The sequence below is a fragment of the Microcaecilia unicolor genome, chromosome 7 (assembly GCF_901765095.1).
Source record: "Microcaecilia unicolor chromosome 7, aMicUni1.1, whole genome shotgun sequence".
Classification (NCBI taxonomy): domain Eukaryota; kingdom Metazoa; phylum Chordata; class Amphibia; order Gymnophiona; family Siphonopidae; genus Microcaecilia; species Microcaecilia unicolor.
This window is the reverse complement of record NC_044037.1, coordinates 21796151-21823610: the sequence shown is the minus strand read 5'-3', so window position 1 is coordinate 21823610 and position 27460 is coordinate 21796151. Positions and strand designations below refer to the sequence as shown.

The 27460-nt window shown below is 41.9% G+C and overlaps 1 protein-coding gene across 1 annotated transcript in view; it reads right to left on the bottom strand.

The window, feature by feature from the left end:
• Positions 1-27460, bottom strand: part of SMARCA1 (SWI/SNF related, matrix associated, actin dependent regulator of chromatin, subfamily a, member 1) — a 130155-nt gene that overhangs the window by 69715 nt on the left and 32980 nt on the right. Inside the window, exons 8-13 of the mRNA XM_030210659.1 lie at positions 26709-26840; positions 25441-25509; positions 20735-20844; positions 10977-11203; positions 6446-6567; positions 3538-3690 (exon numbers count right to left, since the gene is read on the bottom strand). Coding sequence (XP_030066519.1) covers positions 3538-3690; positions 6446-6567; positions 10977-11203; positions 20735-20844; positions 25441-25509; positions 26709-26840 — 813 coding nt within the window. The remainder of the gene's footprint in view (positions 1-3537; positions 3691-6445; positions 6568-10976; positions 11204-20734; positions 20845-25440; positions 25510-26708; positions 26841-27460) is intronic.

Here is a 27460-nt window from a genome sequence, read left to right as displayed (position 1 = left end):
AGTTTGTACATATGGCAATTAAGTGACTTGGAAGACAAGAGAGGGGATCCACACCCCTTCCACAGAAAGATACAAAAAGAAAAAGCAGGAGTGGAAGCAGGAAAACACCAAATGACTAAGGCAAACAACTGAGTACTTGATCGTAACACATTAATTTCACACCCGGATTCATTTTCTTCACTTTCTGTTATTCAGTATCCCAACTGCATAGTACTGGAATCTACATATACACATATACATTTAAATGGATGACGTTCATTACCATATCACCCCGTTTACCGTTTATCTTGGCGCTTTTTTTGTAGCCACTCATTTATGTTGAACTGGTGGCTTGCTAAGCCAGTAGAAGCGTTTTCTTTTCACTCAAGGTATGTTTTTTTCTCTGCAATACAATACTGGTTTGTTACACACTATATGGGTTCTCTTATGATTTTCGCCATAGCGCCACTAAATTGCTAATGTTGTCTTTCACCATGTTATTCGCTTTTCACCATGACACTTCGTGAAATTAGATTATATATTAGGGTCATATCACCCTCTTTTTTTTTTTTGTTACATTTGTACCCCGCGCTTTCCCACTCATGGCAGGCTCAATGCGGCTTACATGGGGCAATGGAGGGTTAAGTGACTTGCCCAAAGTCACAAGGAGCTGCCTGTGCCGGGAATTGAACTCAGTTCCTCAGTTCCCCAGGACCAAAGTCCACCACCCTAACCACTGGGCCACTCCTCCACTCCAAAGTCATTTGCAAAGTCAACGCCCACCTTTTCGAGCTTCACTTCATGCCACGAGAATAGGCACAACATTTAAACAGCTTTCACCCACACACTTGGTTTCTTTCTTACACTTACCATCATTATCCTTCAGCAGTACATCAATTGGATGCATTTAGATTTTATCTTATACATAGATTTTTCAGTCCATCCATACCTCAATCAGACGTGCCAACACCAGGTGCAGTATCACCCCTACATTTTAGTGTTTAACGCAAAGGTTTATGACCTAAGTGATGACATACAATCATATGTTTTCGGCTGACATATTTTTTCTTCTATTGCATTAAACCAGGTTTTTAGAACATCTTTTTGATACCACATATGCCTATTTGTGGCACTACCTCATTGCACAAAATATGATGTCTATAATTGTGTCACCATCGTCACTGTTTCTGGCACACTTTTTGGATTCACCCACTCATGCTGCCCTGATGACTTTTGTTATGCCAATAGAGGTATACTATACCATCCCTTTTTTTCTATTTGTAATATCACGCGATGTTTTACACCAATTGCTATACTTTGTATTTAGTTTTTCCAAGACACTCTATAAGACAGCTTTTTTCTTTCATATAGCTTAACCGACACACACTGTTCTTATTGTGATTTTAAACTGTAAGTAAGGGCACGGCACTTCACACTCTATAGCCTGGTCCTCTCTCTCTGAGTCTTCTCACTTTTTTATCCCTCCACTCTTTTTTCAGCAGCCCATCATATCAGTTGCATACATATCACCATGGAAAGCAGACTGCGGAGTACCACAAGGATCACCGCTATCTCCGATCCTCTTCAACCCTTTTATCTATGCAGATGATGTCACAATATACATTCCTTACAATACTAAATTGACAGAAATCACCAACGAAATCAAGCTCAGCTTGAACATCATGGACTCATGGGCAAATGCATTTCAACTAAAACTCAACAAAGAAAAAACACAGTCTCATCCTCACATCCCAACACAGCGCGGACAACCCCACAAGTATCAACACCCCAGATTACACCCTCCCTATCTCAGAAAGCCTGAAACTCCTCGGCGTTACAATGGACCACAACTTAACACTAGAGAACCAAGTGAAATCCACAACAAAGAAAATGATCCACTCAATGTGGAAACTCAAACGCAAGAAACAATTCTTCCCGAGGAATACATTTCACAACCTGATACAGTCAATGGTACTAAGCCACGTTGACTACTGCAATGGTATTTATGCGGGATGCAAAGAACAAATCTTAAAGAAACTTCAGACCGCCCAAAACACGGCTCCCAATCAAAGAACACATTGCTTTCAAAATCTGCATCCTGGTTCACAAAATTATCTACGGTGAAACCCCGGGATACATGACAGACTTGATCTACCAGCTAGAAACACATCCGAATCAACACGAACATATCTAAATCTGCACTACCCAACCTGCAAAGGACTTAAATACAAATCAACTTACGCACCCAGTTTTTCCTACATAAGCACACAACTGTGGAAATCATTACCAAAAGCCTTGAAAATGACACGACCACCTCAACTTCCGTAAAACACTAAAAACTAACCTGTTTAAAAAGGCATACCCTACCGATCCAACTTAAATGCCTGATCTCTGCAACACAACAAAACTAAAGTACGTAATGGACGTAACACAACTCTTCCTCTGTACGATTGCCTAATGTGGCTGTGCCACACAAACTTTACCTACCACAACATCAGCTTGTATTTGTTCACACCAGTGTCGGCAAACGCCTCTCCGGTACTATGTATTCCACGTTGAGCCTACAAATAGGTGGGAAAATGTGGAATACAAATGTAACAAATAAATAAATAAAATACACACTGGGTGTACTGCCATGTTCAAATACAGTTATCATCTATACTGTCAGATTCTCTTTTACATCTTACAGAAATATTTTAGGTCATATCAGTAGTATAGTTTGGAAAGACCCTTTAGTGTATTAGTATCTGTAATGTGTATTTTCTCTTTAATGACATCATCATTTCAGGAGCTCAACAGTCACACATCAGCTGATTACTACTATGGTATGAGTTTTTATCTGTTTTGGTCTTTGATATTTTTCTTTCTATGCATTGTACCTTACTTTACTTTTAGCTTTTTATATTGCTGTTTCTGTACTGCTGCTTATTTACATATATCTTTTTAATATACATTATTATGCTGTGTTTATCATGCTGTAGACCCCTGAGGAAGGCTTTTTAGCCGAAACACAGCCCGTGATGGGTCAATTTACCTTTGGCAAATAAACATTTGGACACTCTTACTCAGTTTTTTGCCTTAGTCAATTAAGTGACTTGCCCAAAATCACAAGCAGCTACAGTGGCACTTAAACTGAGCTTCCTGGGTTCTCAGCCTACTACTCTAGCCATTAGGCGGCTACTCCTCTCACCACAGAGACACTGCACCACACACACACATACACTACCAGTCATCTTACATAGCTCACATACACCTAATTCCACACTACCCAACTGAGCCACACTTTATTATGTCTTTCCCCGCCAAGACCCTCACACAGACATGCATGAGTTTGCAAACAAAGGAAAATGAGACGCTGCATTTTTTTTTTTCATATTTTAAAGTGTGCACTGTCCAACTTTCTCAATATACATACCTATAACTGTACTAAAGTAAGTATGCACATACTTCCAGGCAACTGAAAAAACACACTAATACTGATTGAGAAAATCTACCCATGCAATCCTTTAATGCACATATGCAGAATCTGATTAATTTACTCCCTTAAGGTTTACTAACCATTGCCTGCAGATCCACCTGTGGATTCCAGTCCGAATCATACAGTATAACCACATCAGCAGTTGCCAAGTTAATCCCCAAACCTCCTGCACGGGTGCTCAGCATAAAGATGAATTTGCTGCTGTTTGGAGCATTAAAGGTTTCTATTGCTTCCTAAATTAAAAAAAGAAGAAGAAGAAAAGAACTAATATAAACCTGTACTCCTCAGATCTTTACAAAAAAAAAAAACCAGCACCACGTGCCTTTAAAAATGGAACAGTTCTTTAATGAATGAGCCTTGACAAAAAGACCCGACACGGGCCGTGTTTCGGTGACTAGCACAGTGATGACGTGGAAACCTTGGGGAATAACTCGAATATATTCCTCTACAATATATTATTCCTTACCCCACGTCTCATATAGTAAAAGCTACAAAGCACCAAGGCACTTTCACTTTCTGTATCCAAACGGATATATTCGAGTTATTCCCCAAGTTTTCCACGTCATCACTGTGACCCCTGACGCAGGTGCTAGTCACCGAAACACGGCCCGTGTCAGGTCTTTTTGTCAAGGCTCATTCATTAAAGAACTGTGTTCCATTTTTAAAGGCCCGTGGTGCTGTTTTTTTTTTTTTTGTTTGGACTTTAGTTTGTACTTCGTTCCCTCTCTTTTGTTTTATCCTCCTCAGATCTTTAGCCATGTTAACTAAATTCCCTTTCCCGTCCCTTCTCCTAAATTAAATTCTTAGGACAATTTTTTTCTGTACAATATGCTAATCATTAATATTCGTAGAAAAAATATCAAGCTGCAGTTAAAGTATAAGTCCCAGTGCATTACCTTACCGATCATTACAGGGATAACTCAAAATTCACTTAATTGCCAAAATAGTCTCCTTCCTCCCTCTCCACTACAGGTAAAGTATCCATGGGCACTTCTACCATCTTCAAAAGAGGGACAGCGTAGAGAAGTTAATGAAGGGAAAATATGCCTAGAGCTATAATTCTAAAACCTCCAGACAATTTCTGCACCTGCTCCTCAGCAGCCACATTTTCAAACAGAAAATCTGTGCAAGATTTCCTTTTGAAAATATGCTTGAAGTCCCACCATGGTCCTGTTTAAAAACTGCCTCCTTTAAATGGGCTATAAACCCACTAGCCAATTTTTATTTTGACCTCTCCAATTTAGTGCACGGGATAAGATTTTAATACAACTGATACATAAGATTTTTTTTTCCATATTTTTATTAAAGGTTTTTTTTTTTTTTTTTTTCAAAACATAATACAGACAGAAAATCAAACAATACCAACAATCCATGGCAAATAAAAGAAGCCGAAATAAAAGAACAGAGCATTATCAGCGTTCCATCCTTAGATACCAGCATGAATATACAAGGTCAGTTAGTGCCAGGAGGATACATAAGCAGCTTTGTGAAAAATGTTCTGCATGAAGCTCCCCACTTAGGCTCTAACACACCACAAACTTCTTCCCACTTTGTGTCTCTGGAAAAACTGCTTAACACACAAGACACTGAGGGGCCCTTTTACAAAGCTGTGGGAAGTACAGCCTGGCGACCGCAGCAGACCAGTGGTAGCTCCTGCCCCCAGCGCGCCATCATATCCGGCACTAGCGCCAGAGTGTACACAGCAGTAACTGGACAGTGGCACTAGCGCCAGAGTGTACACAGCAGTAACTGGGCAGTGGCACTAGCGCCAGTGTGTACACAGCAGTAACTGGGCAGTGGCACTAGCGCCAGAGTGTACACAGCAGTAACTGGGCAGTGGCACTAGCGCCAGTGTGTACACAGCAGTAACTGGACAGTGGCACTAGCGCCAGAGTGTACACAGCAGTAACTGGACAGTGGCACTAGCGCCAGAGTGTACACAGCAGTAACTGGGCAGTGGCACTAGCGCCAGTGTGTACACAGCAGTAACTGGGCAGTGGCACTAGCGCCAGAGTGTACACAGCAGTAACTGGGCAGTGGCACTAGCGCCAGTGTGTACACAGCAGTAACTGGACAGTGGCACTAGCGCCAGAGTGTACACAGCAGTAACTGGGCAGTGGCACTAGCGCCAGAGTGTACACAGCAGTAACTGGACAGTGGCACTAGCCCAAGTGTGTACACAGCAGTAACTGGACAGTGGCACTAGCGCCAGAGTGTACACAGCAGTAACTGGGCAGTGGCACTAGCGCCAGTGTGTACACAGCAGTAACTGGGCAGTGGCACTAGCGCCAGAGTGTACACAGCAGTAACTGGGCAGTGGCACTAGCGCCAGTGTGTACATTGCAGTAACTGGGCAGTGGCACTAGCGCCAGAGTGTACACAGCAGTAACTGGACAGTGGCACTAGCGCAAGAGTGTACACAGCAGTAACTGGGCAGTGCCACACCATGCCCGGTTACCACCAGGTTAGTGCAGAAGCTCTTATTGCCACCTCAATGGGTGGCAGTAAGAGCTCCCCCCCCTCCCCCCCACGAAATGACCACACAGCAAGTGCTTCACTTGCCACACGGCCATTTCCTGAAGAAAAGAAAGACCTACCTTTTACACGTTGCGGTAAATGGGAACCTCAGCGTGCGTCAAAAACACGTGCCGACGCCAGCACAGGCCCCCTTTTGCCAGAGTTTGGTAAAAGGGCCCTTAGGGCTTCTTTTACAAAGCAATGCTAGCGACTCCCGCGTACCAAATGAAAGGAAGCAGATTCAGTTCCTACGGGCTTCCTCTCATTTGCTGCACAGGGTATTGCTAGCACGATTTAGTAAAAGCAACCCTTATTGATCTCTCTCTGATTCTTAGTTGCTTGCGAAGCTACACTTGATTTAATGGAGAGCAGTTGGTGATCAGGAGCTGTCCAAACAAAAGTGTTATCTCAATCCACTCTGATTTAGGAAAATGCAATATCATTCAGTCATCAACGTGTTCTCGCTATTACCTCTCTTTCTTCATGTGGTGTCTGCCCATCTAAACGACAGTACTCATATCCCCGCCACATGCAATAATCTTCCAGGATGTCCATCAAACGAGTCATCTGGCTAAAAATCAAAACTCTAGAACCTGATGAACACATGAAATAAAGGCAATGTTTTCATAAAAGTTGCTTTAGAACATGCAGTCAAGTTAAGCATTCAAAGCACAAGAAAAGAAAGAAAAAGCAATTTTAAATCGCTGGCAATGTGAAAACCGCCCACTCTGTATGAGAGTAAAAGTATGTGCGTTGTGGAATAATGTGCACACTTTTACCCACATATAGCGAAAGCACGCTTGGAGGAAGGGTGCACTGCAACAATATGTGTAGTTTTATATTTTCAAAACTGCATGCATTTTATTAGTCAGAAAAGGCATTCGCATTAAAAAAAAAAAAAGAGATGCAAGTCTCTGCTGGTACACTTTCCTCGGTCAATTTTAAAAGTGAACATATTTTCACTTTGAAAATGGTGCAAAGTCCATGGGTAAAACATACCACTTTTCTGTATTTATTTACAGAACGCATTACCAAACACCGTGAAAACAACTCATGACCTATCAAACTTCCGGAAATCACTATAAAAACTAACTTGTTCAAAAAGGCTTTCCCTAACGATCCCACTTAAATGCCTGAACCCTGCAACACAATGAAACTGGAGTGGAGGAGTGGCCTAGTGGTTAGGGTGGTGGACTTTGGTCCTGGGGAACTGAGGAACTGAGTTTGATTCCCACTTCAGGCACAGGCAGCTCCTTGTGACTCTGGGCAAGTCACTTAACCCTCCATTGCCCCATGTAAACCGCATTGAGCCTACCATGAGTGGGAAAGCGCAGGGTAGAAATGTAACAAAAATAAAATAGATACTATTGGAGATTCTACATGGAATGTTGCCACTATTGGAGATTCTACATGGAATGTTGCCACTATTGGAGATTCTACATGGAATGTTGCTATTCCACTAGCTGAAACCACTAAAATCTCCGATCTCGAATCTTTGGTAATTACAATCAAGCTTTTCACATATCCAAAGAAAAGAACTAAGTGTGTGCAAACAGCATATTAAGCAAAAACTTTTTAATGTTTCTTTAATTGTTTTAATTGTTTTATATATCTGTTTTTTTATATATATATATATAAATATACTATTCGGGAACCCTCGGACAATACCACTTTAAGGCAACTTCATTGTTTATTGCCAAGTGGCGTGGTCTCTCTTCATCGGGGAATCCCTTATTAAACCATTTATAAGTGCTGTTGCAAACACACTTCACTAGTGCCCAAAAGTGTACGTGCTCTAAATAAAAATAATAATAAAAAACTTAAACTTATCTTAGACGTTACCTTAGACGTTACTGCATGTCTCTCACTGTTGAAGTCCACTTTGGCTTCCCCTAAATTACGCCCGACACCGCGGGTTTCAATGTTTTCATCAGGGACTCGGGTTAATCTTGCCCGTCTTAAATTCTCAACAGTCTATGCACGCCGACTTTAGAGCACGTACACTTTTGGGCACTAGTGAAGTGTGTTTGCAACAGCACTTATAAATGGTTTAATAAGGGATTCCCCGATGAAGAGAGACCACGCCACTTGGCAATAAACAATGAAGTTGCCTTAAAGTGGTATTGTCCGAGGGTTCCCGAATAGTATATTTATATATATATATAAAAACAGATATATAAAACAATTAAAACAATTAAAGAAACATTAAAAAGTTTTTGCTTAATATGCTGTTTGCACACACTTAGTTCTTTTCTTTGGATATGTGAAAAGCTATTCCACTAGCAACATTCCATGTAGAAAGCTGCGCAGGCTTCTGTTTCTGACGTCCTGCACGACGTATGTGCAGGACGTCAGACTCACAGAAGCAGAAGCCTGCGCCACATTGGTGATCTGCAAGGGCCGACTTCTACATGGAATGTTGCTAGTGGAATAGCAACATTCCATGTAGAATCTCAAATAGTAGCAACAGTGGAGGAGTGGCCTAGTGGTTAGGGTGGTGGACTTTGGTCCTGGGGAACTGAGGAACTGAGTTCAATTCCCAGCACAGGCAGCTCCTTGTGGACTCTGGGCAAGTCACTTAACCCTCCATGGCCTGCTGCATTGAGCCTGCCATGAGTGGGAAAGCGCGGGGTACAAATGTAACAAAAATAAAATAAAAAAACTAATACTCGAACTGGACATAACTTTTCCTCCTTTCGATTCCCCTTATGTGTCTGTCACACATGAACTTTACTATACCACATCATCACTCTGTATTTGTCATACCGGAATTGGCGATCACCTTCACGGTACTATGTAAGCCACATTGAGCCTGCAAATAGGTGGGAAAATGTGGGATACAAATGCAACAAATAATAATTTATGAAGGGCAGTTTAGAAAACCTGTTAATAAACTAAACTATATGGACAATATGAAAGATGCCCTCAAAGAAAATGCTAAAAATTATTACAATGAATAAATATATAGGGAGCAATTCTATAATTTGGTGCCAAGTAGTAACCACCACTATGGAGCGTGCGTAATGCCAATTCTATAATGTACTTAGGCACACCTAAATGATTATAGAATACTAGCTACACCAGTGTATGACGACTCAATTAATTATAAGGTGGATGAAAGACTTCAGTTTTGACAGCGCTATTAGTATTTTATAGCTGCTGGTTTATGCATCTTAAGTCAAAAACTTACCACCATCCTTTTTAATTATAATTTTTTATCTATAAGTGTACCTTATATCCTCATTTACTTATCTATTGTCACGTTTTCTTCTGTCATTTTTCAAACAACCAGTTTTGGAAAAATTACTTAGCCTACAAGAAGATGAAGATGGAATGCTAAGACAGAAAAATGGTAAGAAGAGGCAAAAACTGGTGAAAGCGTTAAAAGTAGTGCAGGCAGCTCCTGATGAAGCGACATGCTGTGAAACAGAGGGGCTCCGTAGAGTTGGTGTCGTGCAAAATAAAGCTTCTTCTAAGCTAAGTAATTTTTCCAAATTTGGATGTTTGAAAAATGACAAAATAAAAAGTGACAGTAGATAAGTAAATGAGCATATAAGGTACATTTAAAGATAAAATTTCTAATTAAAAAAAATGGTGGTAGGTTTTTGACTTATGATGCATAAACCAGTAGCTATAAAATACTAGTAGCGCTGTCAGAACTGAAGTCTTTCATCCACTATTAATTGAGTTATCATACATTGGTGCACCTAGTCCTATATAATAAAAAGAACCTCCAACATTCTGAAGCTGACTCTGTGGCACTGTGGCAGTGTAGGGTTCGTAAGTCTGAAGTTCAGCATTTCATTGGCTCTTAACTGTCCCCGCCCTGACGTCGAGGAACCGGAATGCTGCATAGTTGCCAAGCAAACGTGACATCACAGGAACAAAGAACCAATCAGACAGAACGGAACTTGGAGGAGGGAAGTGGAGTGGATTGAATCTCTAACAAACAATCATATACAGGGAGGTACGAACATCAGTGGAGGCAAATGCACAGAACGGAAGGGAAGACAAACATTTAATCACTTTGTCACTCACTCACTCACACACATCACACACTCAATCACTCTGTGTATCTCTCTCTTACACTGTCTGTAAAACACACTGTCACTCTCAGTCTCTCACATGGGCAACATACATGTTGCATTCTCACAAGTAAGGAGCTCTTCTGATGCGATTGTTAAACTGATTGAAGGGCCTGAACAAGGAAAACTTTTACCACATTGTAACACAGTTTACACAAACAATATATAAAGAAATCTTACACATGTAAACAATTATATTCAGAATACAACCATGGAAACATTAATGGCAGGAACTCATTACATTGCTAGCGCCCGTTTCATTGCGTTAAGAAACGGGCCTTTTTTACTAGTATTCTATAACCATTTAGGTGTGCCTAAGTACATTATAGAATTGGCACTAAGTACGCTCAAAGCCTATTATTCATATCCAGCCAAATAATATTTTTCATCATTCGTATTCGGCTGAATAGTAAAATATGCTATTTGATACAGCTCTAATATATACACATACTCACACACACAAAACTAACAAAGAGAGAAAAAAAACCTCACTTATTCTTATGTATATCATCCAACAGGGCAAGAGAGAAAGTTCATCCAAAAAAATAATTCATTAAACAAGCTCAATATCGATTCTGAATCAAGTACAATAAAACAAACTTGTGTTTTTAAGTTTCTTATTGTACTTGATAAAGATTGGGTACTAAATTTATCTGATAATTAAAAATCTTTTGATGATCTTTTTTTTTTTTAAGCTCTGTTCAGCTTTTGAGGTTTATGCATCATCACCTCTGTTTCCTCTAATTGTGGTCCCACAGTGCCATCTACTGAAAAGTAAAGTTCACACTTTGTTTATGAAAACACTCTGCAATTAGAAGACAAGGTTATCTCAATGTTCTGTAACTGAATGTCATCTTAAGTGAAAAATAAAACAACAGTGTCACACTGTTCTAGAAAACTTTCTAGGTCGTACTCACCTTGTTCCCGAATTTTGGATAACAGTTTGTCCAGAGCTACCATTTTGCCACTGTTATAGACAAGATGTGTGTCAGTGGTATATGGAGGCCCTGGTTCTGCACCATCAAATAAGTAGGGATGGTTGCAACACTTTCTCAGCTGCATCAGAATATTCAGTAAACGCATTTTATCCATCTTCCCAGCTGAATTCAAGATGTCAATATCTTTCATCAGAATCTTCGTGTACCTGCCATTTTACAAAGTATAAATGTTGCTAAAAATTGCCTTGCTAAGTTTTAGAACCTTAAAGCAATATTTTGATAGGTTTAATAATACGTTTATGTTTATTTACTTTCATTAACTGCCCCTTAATTACAACACAGCAAAGAGGTGGGCCATGATGATAAACTGTAAACCTACCTGTTAATTTTCTTTTCTTTAGTCCTGCCAGACTAATCTAGAAAGGTGGGGTAATATCTCCTGACAACAGAGAAAAACAAAAGCTCAGAGCTGACTTCACTGTATGGGGCTGAATCTACCTTCCATTCTTTCAGTATACCTGAAGATAACTCATCAAAGACAAAGGATGAACAGGTCATGGATTTGATACATCGCCTTTTCACTGTTGTCTGACCTTCCAAAACACCTCCAAAAGGGTAGCAAAGCTCTCACTGTTCTGAGCTTGACTGACACTCTGTGAATTCTCAACTGCCACAGCTTCCCTGGGTGGGCTCTGAGCTGGCCTGGGACGGAAATTAGCAGGTAAATTGAAATTTCACCTTCCTTATTATCTACATTACACCAGCCCAAACAGTGGGATGTACCCGAGTTCTAACTGGGCCACACAGGAGGAAGCCATGACAACTCAGAACTCCTGGGCCTAAAACAGAGACTCTCCCAGCCTGAACACCCAAGCTTAAGTATTCAGAGTAAGCAAGAAACAGAACAGAGGTCTTTATCTTACTACTACTAATCATTTCTATAGTGCTACTAGATGTACGGAGTGCTGTACACATTATATGCAGGTTCTCTGTCCTTAGAGGGCTCACAATCTAGGCTTTGGTACCTGGGGCAATGGAGGGTTAAGTGACTTGCCCAATGTCACAAGGACCTGCAGTGGGAACTGAACCCAGGTTGCCAGGATCAAAGCCCGCTGCACTAACTGTTAGGCCACCCCACTCCACTCTTCTGGAAGAAATTTGGATTCTATATGCAAGGAATCCTGCACCCTCATCAAGAGGCTAGTTGGCCCTCTGATACCTGCAAACTCCTGCAGGGCCAGGCCAAGGCAATTGTTTCTTTGACTCCTCTGTAAAATAATGACCCGTCCATAGCCAAAGAAGTCTACCAGAACTCAGAAGAACTGGGAACCTACAAATGACACCTACACCCAATTTGGGATGGTTAATGTATAATTATAGTACAGCAAGAGGCCCTCACTGGATGCCCACCGGAAGGGTGGAAGGCCAGATTTTAGGACTCAGGCTGTAAAAATACCAGCTAGGTTTAAAAATCTATGACTGGCTGAGCAAGGACTTGCTTTTGCAGCAAGTTAATATGTGTCCCAGCTTGAGACCCATCCACTGGAATAGTGGTGGGCCGAGTTATATAGCTTAAACTGCTGAAAAGCACTGACTAGGCCTAAAACTCTGATGATGGCCTTGTTGCTGAGCACCTGCAGAAGCAGGGCTGCTTGATAAGCCTTATTAGAATTTAGTGTGACATTCAAAAGCAGTGCAAAAGCCAAGATCAAGGATTTGATGGCTAAAATCCTAAAAAGTTTGGTTCAGAACATGGAGTCTGTTGCAGTTAAAATGGCAGCCAGAGTCACAAGATATGGAACCGATCTCTTCATCTTAGAAGAGATGGTTGCACAAGATTAGGCACAGTCCATATTTGGAGTTATTTGCAAGACAGGAAAAAGATTGAGAAACAGGTGGACACCTGACCTGTGGTTAAGATAAAAAAAAGTCCCTCTCCATAGACTTGTATGGGGACCAAATACTATATAAGAAATGCAAATCTGAGCTAAAATCGGACTCTTTCCCCACCAAATCTCAGAATGCGAAGCTCTGGCCGGCTGGACCCAGAATCTGTCTGATGTATGTACCAACTTGAAGTCCTGATTGGTGAGAATAAAAGGCTATTTCTATCACTAAACTGCTCCAGTCTCAGTTTCAATCTCTTCTCTTTAAACTGTTTCACAGAAATTCTCTCTCACTATTCTCTAGTCTCTGTGTTAATTTCTCTGTTTCATTTCACACCTTATATCACATAAATAGACTATCTTTTAAACTCTAGTACATCATGTGGGAGAATAGATGCCCTAGGATGTCCTTGGAAATTAGGAGCCAGAAAACAGAGGTCATATTTAAGAGACTTATTATGAGCCTTCTGAAACCCTCTCTCCACCTCCGTGGGCAAGGGTCCTGCGGGGGTCTAGAGAAGGGAAATTAAAAACAGTGGTGACCCCGACAGAAACATAGAAACATGATGGCAGATAAAGGTCAAATGACCCATCTAGTCTGCCCATCCTCTGTAACCCCCAATTCAACCTGTTCCTAAGCAATCCCACATGTTTATCCCATGCCTTTTTAAATTCTGGAACAGTCCTCGACTCCACCACCTCCACCGGGAGGCCATTCCACGCCTCCACCACCCTTTCTGTGAAATAATACTTCCTTAGGTTACTCCTAAGTCTATTCCCTCTTAACTTTGTCATATGCCCCATTCATTCCAGAGCTCTCCATTTGAAGAGCTCGTCCTGTACATAAATGCCCTTGAGATATTTAAACGTTTCTATCATGTCTCCTCTCTCCCTCCTCTCCTCCAGCGTATACATGTTGAGGTTCATAAGCCTGTCCCTATAATTTTTGCATTCAAGACCGTTTACTAATTTCGTAGCCGCCCTCTGGACCGACTCCATCCTGTTTATATCTTTCCATAGGTGTGGTCTCCAGAACGGCATGCAGTACTCCAAATGGGGCCTCACCAGAGACTTACACAAAGGCACTATCACCTCCTTTTTCCTGCTGGTCATGCCTCTCTTTATGAATAAGCTGAGAGGGCTGAACCTAGGACCCAAAATGGTGAAATGGATTGGAAACTAGCTGACAGGCGACAGAGGGTGGTGGGAAATGTAAAAGAAAGATGAGTAGTGAAGTGCCTCAGAAATCAGTACTGGGGCCGATTCGGTTTAATATATTTGTGAGAGCCATTGTGAAGAATTAGAAGGAAAAGTCTGCCTTTTTGTGGATGACATGAAGATAGCCAATAGAGTGGATAATCCAGAAAGAGTAGAAGCCATGAGAAGAGATCTCCAAAAATTAGAATGGTCAAAGGTCTGACAGTTAAAATTTAATGTCAAGAAGTGCAGAGTGATGCACTTGGGGTGAAGAAATCCAAAGGAGATATACGAGATAAGAGGCGAGAGATTGATAAGCACAGCTCAGGAGAGGGACCTTGGGGTGATGGTGTCTGAGGATCTCAAGATGACGAAATAATGTGACAAGGCGGTGGCCACAGCCAGAAGGATGCTAGGCTGCATACACAGGAGTATAACCAGCAGAAGAAAGGAGGTGTTGATGCCCCTGTACAAGCCATTGATGAGGCCCCACTTATAGTACTGTGCTCAGTTTTGGAGGCCATAAAAAGACTTGAAGCATTTCAGAGACAAGCGTTTGCACCACAAGGAAAGGAGAGACAGGGGTGATATAATACAGAAATTCAAATATTTGAAAGGTATTTATAAACAAACAAATCTGTTACAGAGATGGGAAGACAGTACAACTAGAGAACATGAATTGAGGTTGCAAGGGGGGTTGACTCAGGAATAATATAAGGAAGTACTTTTCCACTGAGAGGTTGGTATATACCTGGAATGCCCTCCCATGGGATGTGGTGGAGATGAAAATGGTAACAGAATTCAAAAATGCGTGGGATACACACAAAGGAATTCTGTATAGAAAGAAAAGAACCAAACTTAGTGGTGATTAGATGGCAATTCCAATAATTGGGAAGCAATGCCAATGTCGGGCAGACTTCTTTGGTCTGTGCCCTGATCATGGCTGGACAGATTTGGATAGGCTGGAGTGGGGCTTCAATGACAGCTTCAGTAGTTGGAGAGCAAGGCCAGTGCTGGGCAGACTTCTACAGTCCATGCCTTGAAAATGGCAAGGACAAATCAAGATCAAGTATACATATATAGTATCACGTCATACCCTATGCTATGACTATCTTGTTGGGCACATATGGACCATACAGGTCTTTATCTACCATCATCTAATAGGTTACTATGTTACTATGAGACTAGTGGCCCCTGCCCTGGCCATCTCACATGGCTTACCTGCAGTTGCAAGAGATTTGCCTGATTTCAGGCAGAACAGAGATAAAACCCTTTGAAGGTAAAGTTATGGAGACAGTACCCTACAAGGCCCCAAAGGAAGGGATGTCAGAGTCCTTAGGACCAAGCTCAGGTTCCAAGAAATGACCATCCAAAGCAGTGATTTCACATGCTTTCCTCTCCCAAGGAGAACATCTCCTCAGAGAGCAGCAAGAAAGCTTCTCTGACAGTGTCCCTTGAACAAACCAGAACCAGACTCCACCCTCTACAAGAGATGCGAGTTCTGCCTCTATCCAATCTCCTCTGGAGGAAGAACCGGACTCAAAGAACGGAACCCTCAATGAGAAACAGTGTATCCTCCTCTAAATTTGAATGTGCACAGGCTTCATACTCTAACCTAAGTCCAGTATGTGAACCTCCTTTGCACTAACCAAAAGTTGTGAACATCAGCACAGAGCAGCCTATGAAGATTTATATTCTCAACAGCAAAGGTCAAAAAACAGAATGGTGACAAATCTTCCAAAAAAGGAGGTCCTTGAATGAAGGGAAAGTAAAAGAGGTCCTCTGTTCGCATTTTTTTCCTTTAGAGGAAAAACCTGCTCCTTCTGGTCTTTTGCAGGGTTAACTTGAAGTCCACCTGAGAAGGTGCTCCATCTAACCCCAGTAAGGCAAAGAATGTTTCTGCCAGTCCCCATATTTCTGGGAGCTAAAAACATTCATTCAAACAAAATTCTGCTGCATCCTGATGGGAGGCAATGTGAACAGTGGACAGGCTCTATATAGAAAACGCCATACCAGCACAAGGCTGGTTTGCTTCCCCTATTACTTGAAGGATAGAGGAGTGTGCAAGCATGTTCCCATTAACTAGTCTAAATCTCCTACACTGCCATACCTGAGGACTGCCAAAGCATTAGACAACTAAGGGAGGGTAATTATCAAGCTGTGTTTTGGCTATACAGCGTGTTATTTGCCCCTAAATACATGGTAAAGAACTCTATTGAAATTTCAGTGCCATTCACAGGGTTTTGTTCAGGTTACTGTGGGGTATATGGTAATAACGTAAAAAGCAGGCAAAAACCTCACTACTATGTAAATTTTATAAAAAGCCATGTGGTGGGGGGGGGGGGGGGGGGGAATTAGGGTTTTTTTTTTTTTTTTTTTTACAGTCCCAGGAACATCAGGTCACAAAGTTGCAGCCTAATGCTCCCAGGCTGCATCTTAAAGGGGCCAGCCACAGTTTAAAAAGTTGCCCTCCCCCCAATCACAAATCCCCCCACTAGCCCTCCTCCAGTTCAAGGTCCCCTAATTCAATGCCCCCCCCCCCCCCCCCGGTTCAGAACCACCCACTCAAAAGCTTACTCTGAACTCATGCCCCTGCCACATGGACATATGCACCCTCCCCTAATATGAAGGACTCCCATCTGGTAGGCCCCCCACTGTAGGTCCACCTTGTGTTTTCCCTAGGGTCTAGTGGGGTCTGGGGCAGAAGTGCTTCCCAGTCACTCCTGCCCTTGCCAGCACTGGTTTCAAAATGGTGCATGAGATCCCCTAGTAGTAATCTTGTGGTACAGTCACTCCTGCCCTGACCTCATTAGATCCCAGGGAAAACACAAGGCAGACCCTACGGGTAGTGGAGAGGCCTTTTGGGAAGAGTGATTCAGAAAGAGCTTCTGGGTAAGGGGTCTTGAACTTGGAAGCCTTAAATTGGGGAGGGGGGAGTGCTTTGAAAGAGGGCAGCTTTTTTCATTGTGGCTGACTTCCTCTGTAAATTAAAGTGCAGTAAAAGCCTGACTTTTACCACACCTTGATAACTTCCCCCTAACGCTATTTCTGATCAAACTAAGGCTCATTGAAACTCCACCCCAACTGGGGCCACTGCTCACTTGACAGCTGACCTAGAAAAGAATACTCCTCAACCTACAGTTCAAGGCTTACATCTGATGAGAGAATTACTTAGGAAGGAATCACAACTGTGAGCCTACAGACATCCTGCACATGCTAAAATGTGGGAGATACAAATATACCCGTGTCCAAGGTATTACCGTCCTTCTCAGATGACTGAAAATTTTTAAATCCAAAGGAAGAGGAGGAGAATGAATAGGAAAAGCAGTAGGACATGGCTACACTGTCACAGTAGGGGAGCCAGCTAGTCCCTGCAGGTACCTTGAAAGATTTATCTGCATCTGTCTGCCTATGTGACAACCAGTGCCTTTTTTATTACACGTTTACCTCTATAGGTACATCACTCCTCTAGGTTATTTCTTCCTTTATTTTTTCTTATAGCTGCAAAAAGCATGGCTTCCCTTTGAAAGGATTCTCTTGCAGAGAAATAAAGAAGTCAGGAAGCAAAAGGAGGAAAGTGGGGCTGGTAGAGTAGAATCTGATCCTGCTGATACAGACCTACTCTCAGTCCCTGCTCATCCAGATGTTTGCTGTAGGTTGAAGCTCTGGAAGCACCAGATGCAGGTGGCCAGACCCTGGGAGCTAGCTCAACCAGAAGGACAAGCCTAGGACTGCTGCCCAGGGAACTGGGGAGTCTGCTCTACCCGAGGAAGCAGCCCAAAGACTGTTTTCCTGAGATCCTGATCAGGATCTGCCTTCCCCAAGGAAGGTGGCCACTGCCTTGGAAGCCTAGCAATCCTGCTGCAATCCATAAGTCTGTACTATCTGTTGGAGAGAAATAATGAAGTATAGAAGGCAGCAACAGTTCCATAGAAGAGGAGTAAAGTTTAGTCTGAGCTTTCTTTCTCTGTCTCCATCTTGTCTGGACTGGTCTGGCATGGATGGAATAAATGTTTAAGCCTAAGCAGCACTAATATAATATGAGGTATCACTTCTAATCATAAAAGTTTTCCTCTACATTTTAGCAGGTGAGTTCATGTGCTTAAATTTATGGTTAGCCATTGACTGCACTGATAGATCTTACCAGAAAGCAGTTCTAAATATCGGCATCCAAGTTCAGAGAAGTTAAGCTTCAATATTTTATTTTCATATTCTGTTTTTTTAGTACAGGTGATAAAACCAATTCTTTATCAAATAACACTAGCTGGTACCAGTACACATTTCTTAGAGACTGGCAAATTCCCTCTCCCATACCTGATCCCTGCAGCTCCATCTAAAGGAAGAATTTCTGAAGTGGGGGGGGGGGGGGCGCACTATATATACCCCAATGCCTCCCAACAGACAGACACAACTGCTAGTTAAGCACATTGTGTACCCAGACTACATTCATTTTTGTCAATGAAAAATGAGAGATGCTGTCAAATTTCAAAATTAAAAAAAAAAAAAATGTGACCCAATAGTTATCATATACTTAGTCAACAAATCTCTGGTGAAAACATCATGCAATCTAATTCTGAAAACATAATTCTACTTTAAATTCACTGGATTTTTAAAATGGAAAATACATCCACTAGAACTGTAGAAAAAGAGGGCAATTTTGAATGGCCCACATTGTGTGAAATGCTGAAACCTTTATCCTACATACATTGCAAAATATTTTCAAAACACTTTCCAGAAATCACACTTTTGTTTCCCTTTGAAAACTGGCAGGCACAAAGCACTCGTTCACTTTGTACCCGCCATTTTCGTGAGCAGCAGAGATGGAACAAACCAACATATGTACTTCTGAAACATGTGACAGGCAATTCTATAACTGTCTGCATTTGCATGCCCCTTGTGCACATAAATGTACAGAATATTAACACTTACATGCATAAGTGAACACCTACCTGTGAACCAGGCAGGGCACCTAAGAACTATTCTGTAACAGCATACCTAAGTGGCATACCACATAAATGCAAGGAAGCCCACACATGGGCAGAGCATGGGCATGGCTCCCACTTACAGTTATGCACACCAGGTCTATAGCTGGGGAAACTGCATGTATATAAATGTAAGGTCCACCAGATACCAGGTTATCATAGTATTTAATAATGGAATCTGGGCACCCAGATGTCTTAGGGGCCCTTTTACTAAGGTGCGTAGGGCACCTTTGGAACTACCGTCTGGCTACCGCGTGGCCCGGGCGGTAATTCCAGTTTTTATGCGCCTCCAATACGCGTGTCCAAAAATATTCTTTATTTCCTACCGTGCAGTGCTAACCAGGTGGTAACTGGTACACCAGAAGGGAGATGGGGAGGAAATAGGGGGGAGGGACTCTGGGCACCCGAGTTTAACACCCCAGAGGCTGAACACTAAGGCACTTAGTATCAGGAATGACCTCAATAAAATTCCTGGGCACAGAAGAACCAATAAAGAGAATATCTACAAATACCAAAAAGAGAGACTAATAGGCTCACATCCTACCTGCTGGGAGACTGAGAAAATACTGAGGCTAGGGTCACATGACCAGGGCTCTCATCGGCTCTCTAGAGTCAGAGTTTTTTTCTCAGTCTCCACAACCCATCAGTCCAATCCTGGGCCGGTCCGGAGGGACGCTAAGGAAATATTCTTTATTTCCTACCGTGCAGTGCTAACCAGGTGGTAACTGGCAGTGTACGCACATTGACGATTACTACCCGGTTAACACGCGAGACCTTCCCACTAAGTCAACGGGTAGTGGTGGTAAGGTCTCAGACCCAAAATGGACGCACGTCAGTTTTTATTTTGCCGCACATCCATTTTCGGCCAAAAAAAAGGCCTTTTTTACAGGCCCCTGGAAAATGGGACTGCGCGTCTTCAAAGCACGCACCTAACACTAGCACAGGCCATTTTTCAGCACACCTTTGTAAAAGGACTCCTTATAGAATAAACTCTAACCATGCAGAATTGCCCCCAAATACATACACTATTTTCCTCGCAGAACCTAAATGCCCCCAGGGACACCTCTTTGTATTTTACACCAGAAGTACATATACTACAGAAACCTGCATTTTCTTTTAGACAGGCAAAGGCAGGCAACAATCAGCCCAAACAAATTACCCATATAGATCACCATTTACCTATGAAAATGGCTTTGAAAATTGTCCTCCTCATATGCTGCAGTAGTAAAATATATTCAGCATGCAATTTTATTGACACACATGCCATTAGGATTGAGCATCAGATTTTCTAGAAGCCAGACATTAGCACCACAGGAGCAAGAACCCCAGAATTTACCAGCTGTTCAGAGATTTTAGGAATGGAATGTGTCAGTAAGTGCAGAAAATCTCTCTCAGTATTTTTAAGTTTTTAAATTCTATTTTCATGTGAGCCAACAGACAACCACAGTTAAGATGGTTGGGGGAAATCCATCCGAGATACAGTCAGCATGTCAAGACCGCGAAGGTATTTTAGAATGTTAAAATTAACCATTAATATTCAAAAATGAAACAAAACAGGAATGATTTACACCACCACCAAGATGAGCACAATACAAAACACTGCATGGTTAAGGTTCAAGCTTACATAATATCTTGGTCACATTATTTAAACGCATTTTCATCAATATCTCACCATTCTCTTTGCATTTTGCTAAGCCCAAGGTAGATTTTCACTTCTTTTTTGGGAGGCAAACTCTTTTCTACTTCAGCCTTTATTCGACGTAACAAAAATGGCTTCAGAACCTAAAAATATGTATTTGAAAAAGGTTACATCCAAATGAGGCCTTTCATTGTGAACTCAAACACAAAACGTACAGCCAAATTCGAAAAGAATATACGAAAGGAAAAAATACTAATCTTATAAACTAGCTTTTTGCTGCAGAAAACAGGAAATGTACACATAGATTAGATTGGATGGCAATGCTTTTGAGAACTAGCTATGAAAAACAAAATCTCTAACAGCATGGATTTGGGAGTTAGGATGAGCATCTCACTCCTCATGATGCATGTTGCTGGATCATAATAACCAAGATAAATATATGTAGCAGGTGCTCTCCATGGACAGCAGATGGCCATCATCAATCCAATGAAGCCTGTACAATAAAAAGGTCTCTCCAGCTACACAGGTTCTGGAAGCCTTTAAGAGACCCAATTGAACGTGTGCCAGTTCCTGCCTTGTACTGTCCTCCCTCATTAGGCTTTATAAAGCTGTTGAGGAAACAATTCCAAGGAGAGGTGGGTGGACATGTGAAATCACATCCTGCTGTTCACAGAGAACATCTGTTACAGGTAAGTTGGTTTTCTCCAAGAACAAGAAAGATAACAAGTCTTCACAGATGGGACTCCCTAGCTACAGGCTGCCTTTAACAGAAAAAAAAAAAGGAGAAAGAAAAAAAAACCAACATAAATAGATATCATCACCACACAGCAGACACCTTAACTAATTTTTGTGGCGACAGGGCTTTTTCACTCTTACTGATTTTTCTTCTCCTTTTTTTCAGAAGGCAGGCTGGAAATAAAAATAGGCTGTAGGTGAAACAGAGTTGGACTCTAAACCTTAAAAAGATTCTGGAGGACAGACTGGCCAAACCTACACCAGAAAACCCTCTCTGAACAATAATTAGATATGACTGCACAGACTGAAGTCCAAGTAACAGTTCTACAAATCTCAAATGAACTACTTACACAGCCATAGCCTGAATATTATAAGCCTTAATGTGACCCTCCAGTGTCAGGCTGTTTGGATATAAGCGAAGGAAGTGCTGTCTGTTTAGGAACTATAGACCCAGTGGTTTGGTGGTGTAATTGATTGCTCCCTATTTCATAGTAACATAGTAAATGACAGCAGAAAAAGACCTGCATGGTCCATCCAGTCTGCCCTACAAGATAAACTCATATGTGCTACTTTTTGTGTATACCTTACCTTGATTTGTACCTGTCCTTTTCAGGGCACAGACCGTGTAAGTCTGCCCAGCACCATCCCCGCCTCCCACCACCGGCTCTGGCACAGACCATATAAGTCTGCCCAGCACCATCCCCGCCTCCCGCTACCGGCTCTGCCACCCAATCTCGGCTAAGCTCCTTAGGATCCATTCCTTCTGAACAGGATTCCTTTATGTTTATCTCACGCGTGTTTGAATTCTGTTACCGTTTTCATTTCCACCACCTCCCGCGGGAGGGCATTCCAAGCATCCACTACTCTCTCCGTGAAAAAATACTTCCTGACATTTTTCTTGAGTCTGCCCCCCTTCAATCTCATTTCATGTCCTCTCGTTCTACCGCCTTCACACCTCCGGAAAAGGTTCATTTGCGGATTAATACTTTTCAAATATTTGAACGTTTATATCATATCACCCCTGTTTCTCCTTTCTTCCAGAGTATACATGTTCCATTATTAGGGAATGGAGAATTCCCTCCTGAGATGGAGGACATGGGATATTGGATGTGGCATGATAAACGAATCTGACAAGTACAGCAGTTATTAGATGATGAATTATTTCACATGCTTCCTTTTTCTTTGCTGCAAAAGAGATATGGCTTACAGTCACTAGTAATCTTTACATATTTTCAAGTTTGCCAGTTTATGAAAAATGTGCTAATTCAAGAAAGTATTCAGTGCTGGCCGGTTTGCCTAGCTGACTTCTGACTACGATCTGTCTGACCGTCTTCTTTCCATGCTGTCTGCCAGGCTGACTTCTAACTATGCTGCTTGCCTGGCCGTCTTTTGACCACGTTGCCTGCCTGCTTGCCTGGCTGACTTCTTACCACATTGTCTGTTTGTCTGGCTGATTTCTTACCTTGCCTGCCTACCTATCTCCGGTTCCTGTGACCTGTTTGTGGCTTCCTCTACTGAACTTTGTCTACGTTTGTGTGACCTGCTCTTGCCCAGTACCACCTGTCTCCAGACACTGACTTTTCCTGGCTGTGGAAAAGCCCCACTGGCTGCCTGAAACTAGGGGCTCAACCTCCAGGGAATGGCAGTTGGTTGTGGTGAAGAACACAGGAGTTTCTTGGCTGTCTATAGTCCTCTGGACTAGGACTTTGGGCTCACCTTCTTCTGCTCCATCCTGGCAGAGCAGTAAGCTCTCCTGACAAACCCACTCTTCCAGATCTCGCCCAGGCGTTACAGCAACAACGAAATCAATTACAACATTTTTCTGGAGTCTAACAAGATGTCTGCACCCAATTAACTGCTTTACACACATCTCCACGTAGAACTCAGGCTCCTGTTCCATCAGCTACTCCGATGCATATATCAGATCCTCTTCGCTTTGATGGCACCCCCATAAGCATGTAAGAGGCTTTTTGAACCAGTGTCAGCTGCATTTTGAATTACAGCCTGGAAATATTTCCTCTGACCATGTCAAGGTCACCTATATTGTATCCCTCCTTTCTGGCTGGCCATTGGCCTAGGCTCATCCTCTGTGGGAACAGCAGGATCCTATCCCTTCCGAACTATCAGCCTTTTTGACATGGTTTTGGTTAGTTTTTATGAACCAGGATGACCCTCCTCTGCAGCCACTGACTTACTACATCTCCAACAAGGCTCTCTCACGGTAGGAGACTATGCTATTCGATTTCGCACACTAGCTGCAGAGTTGAGGTGGAATCAGAAGGCCTTAGTAGCTGTTTTTGGCAAGGTGTGGTAGGAGGAATTAAAGATGAATTGGCCAGCCGAGAATTACCGACTTTAGATGAACTGATTTCCATGTGTATCAGGATTGACTTCCGTTTCCAGAGGATGAGTGGAAAACTGCATTTAACACCCATGACGGCCATTATGAATACTTAGTTATGCCATTTGGCCTATGTAATGCCCCAGCTATTTTCCAACATTTTTAAAATGAAATCTATTGCGGCTTCCTGGACTAGTCTGGCATGGATGATAAGGAAGGTAAACCTCCAAGAAGAGTAAGTTATTCAGCTAAAAAAAGGAAAACAGCAGTCAGGGAGCTGAATATTCTAACAGAACCAGGACTTGTATCCAGTCTCCTGTACGTGTTCCTTCTGTACAGATTTCTGAGGGAGGCAATCACTTTTTCCCTGGTCAGAAGATTCCATTCATTCTCTTTTACAGCTTTGGCTGTTGAAAGAATCAGGCTCGCCCCTTTTTCAATAGCACCTCCAAGTGAGTTACATTCAGGTACAGCAAAGTTTCCCTGTCCCCAGAGGGCTTACAAAATAAGTTTGTACCTGGGGCAGTGGAGAGTTAAAGGTACTTGCCCCAAGATCACAGGAAGCAACAGTTAGATTTCAACCAGATTTCCCTGGTTGTCAACTCAGTGCTCTAACCACTCCTTTTCTTTAGTCTTACCAGACCAGTCCAGAGTCAACCCAGGGAAGCCATGGTGACCAAGGGTTCTCATCTGACAAATTCAGAAAGCTAACAATAAGTTCACTGTTGCCCGTGTTGAAGGTAGTTGGCTTAGTCATATCTTTGATGTAAGGTATTATCTCATTCTTGGGTTAGTGATCATGGAGTGAAGTGTTTGACTATATCAGGTTGGTCGTTGTGGTGAACTGGAAACGAAAACGTAACTGCTTTCAGTTCTCTTATTTTAGGCATAGGATACCAAGGACCTAAGGCAACATCAGATCCCCTATAATGGATGTAAAGTCTCAACCTCCATCTGCTAGCAGGGGGATATAACCAACTAGTCTTATAGGACTAAAGGAAAAAAAATAAACAGGTAAGTTTAATTTTCACCTTATTTTCAGCCTTCACTTTTAGTATCTGATTATTTGACTAATTCCTTCGCAAAATATGAACTGGCTGAGATGCAGTTAGAGAGCGTTTTTTTTGTCCAACACTGGTGCTAAAATCAGAAATTCAATGCCAGGTCCCATGTGGGCTTCGACATTGAATTTCCTTTTTTTCTTCTAAAGCCAGCTAGCACATGACCAGTTAAGTTAATAGTCAGACTTAACCGGCCATGGCTTAATGCCTGAAGATAGGATAGCTAGCTATTTATGCAGTCCTATTTATGTGCTAAACCTGGCCGGTTAGTTCTGAATAGCGGGACCTAACCGGACTCCACCCCTGACATAGCTGGCTTTAAGTTTGGTGCTAACCGGCCATTTTCAGCGACACTTAACTGGTCATCCTCTTTGAAAATGACTGGATAACCACGGCCAAGCAAGTTAACAGGTCAGCAGCTATTTCCAGCCAGTTAACTCACCTTGAATATCGGCCGGAAAATGTTTAACTTTTCTCATTTAAGACTAGGGTACAAACAAAAGTAGTTAATTTTAGCAAGTTAGTTAAATGTATTCTCATCTGAGCTTGCAAGTCTTCCCTCATTCTTCCCCATTAACAACTGCCAAGGGACAATTACTTACTGCATGAAGCCTTTCAACCAGCTTCTGGTCACCAAGACAATTGTTGGTGTCAAACCATGAATCAAAATCCTGTAACAAAAGAAACAATATTCATTTAAGAGTTACCAACTTATTTTTCCCCAAAATTTAAAGCACAAATATTATTGTACCTTTTTTTCAAACCAGGCGTTTCTACTTCTTTGGACTTGCGGCTCAGCTGAAGCCAGAGCTAGGATCTGGTACCATGATTCATAGTTTCATTCTCAACTACCTGGGGAATTTTCCCGTTTTACATTCCCTTTCCTATCCATACCCTGAATATATTGCAAATTGAGTTTTAATCATGTTACTCCATGCAATTTATCCCAACGCCTGAGCCAGATACAGCCATACAATTGTTGCGGGGATTATAATCACCACTAAACTTGTAGTTGAGGCAATAAAGGGTCAAGTGAGTGGCCAAAGGTCACAAGGAGGTGCCACAGGATTTGAACCAGGTTTCCCTGTTCTCCGCCCATGCTGTAAGCATTAGATTACTCCTCCACTACAGACGCTAAGGTATTGGTTAATGGATTGCAAACATTCTCTCTCTTACGGTATAAAAAACAGGAGTCTGCTCTACCAGGGGAATCAGCCCGAAGACTGTCACCCTAGGGGCTCAACTGGGATCTTCCTCTTCCAGTGGAAGATGGCATGAAGACCACTGCCCTACAGCTTGGCAATCCTGCTTAACCGGGTCACATATCTGCACCATGTGCTCAACAGAGAGAAATACTGAACAGTGAAAGGCAGGACCAGCTCCCTAGAAGGGGAGTGGTCAGTTTTGAGCTTTTTTCTTAGTCTACATCTGCTGGCACTTGTCTGGACTGGTCTGAAATTTGTTATAAATTCTTGATCATATTACATCAGCTAGAATAAACATGTTCCACTACAATGAATGTAAGATAGCATCTCATATATTATAAGACACCCATAGTCACTTGTAAGCATTCATAGGCCCTGCAGTAGAGGAAGTACCGGTCACTGCGCAACAAAGATACCTACTAGCTAGAAATAGGGCCCATATTACAACAAGGAGACTTGTTCATTAAATAAATGGGTCAAGTGAGCTAGGAGGAGATATTTAATAGAAGAAAAAAATTGTTGGGAATAAAGATTTGCAGCACATTAGCCAGCAATGACCTGGCTGAACTGGAAAACCAACCAAAACAAATGATTAGATTATAACATTAGTTCTACCTACACATTACTTTGAAACTGCCTTCAAAACAAGTGCAAACCAGACTTACGTCAGCAGAATTGAAGACATCAGGTAGCAGAAAGTTTAGCAATGCCCACAGTTCATGAAGGTTATTCTGTAAAGGAGTTCCTGTCAGAAGTAACCGATTTGTTGTCTTGAACTCACGAACTATCTCAGACAGCTAGAAATGTAACGCCAAGCCAGTGTTTATTTCACCAGTAATGCATCAGCTCAAGAGAACTGAAAGTTTCAGTATAACTAGGCAAAATATAATAAATGGCACAATACAGAAATGAATTCTCCAAAAGAAAGCTAAAGCATATACACACAGAGAGCCTGCTTGGAAGCTTGTCTTGCTATTATACCCGCTTCATGGGCAAAAAAGAGATTCACAGTCTAGTTTTATTATTCTTGAATTTTTCTTGATCGTTAAGTAACGTAGTTACACTGTTCCCAATGCTACGTAATCAAGTGAATTCCTCAGTTAGAAGTGTAACATTCTTGCTAAATACATGTCTCTTACAAGATTTTACCTCAGCAGACTTAATCATTACTCTTGAATAAATGCCAAATAATTTGCATCTGTCATGAGATGGGGAAGTAAACAGAAAGATGCCACGCAGCAAAGATGCTGAACTCCACTTGATAATTCTTCACCTGAATAGAATAAGTATCCTGTTTTTCAAAACAGTTGGACAAATCTTTCTAGATCCAGAAACATGCTATGGTTTCAACCTGACAAAGAACAAACCAAAACCTTCAACACAAATGATAAAGTACATCAACGAGGTTGCTGTGGAG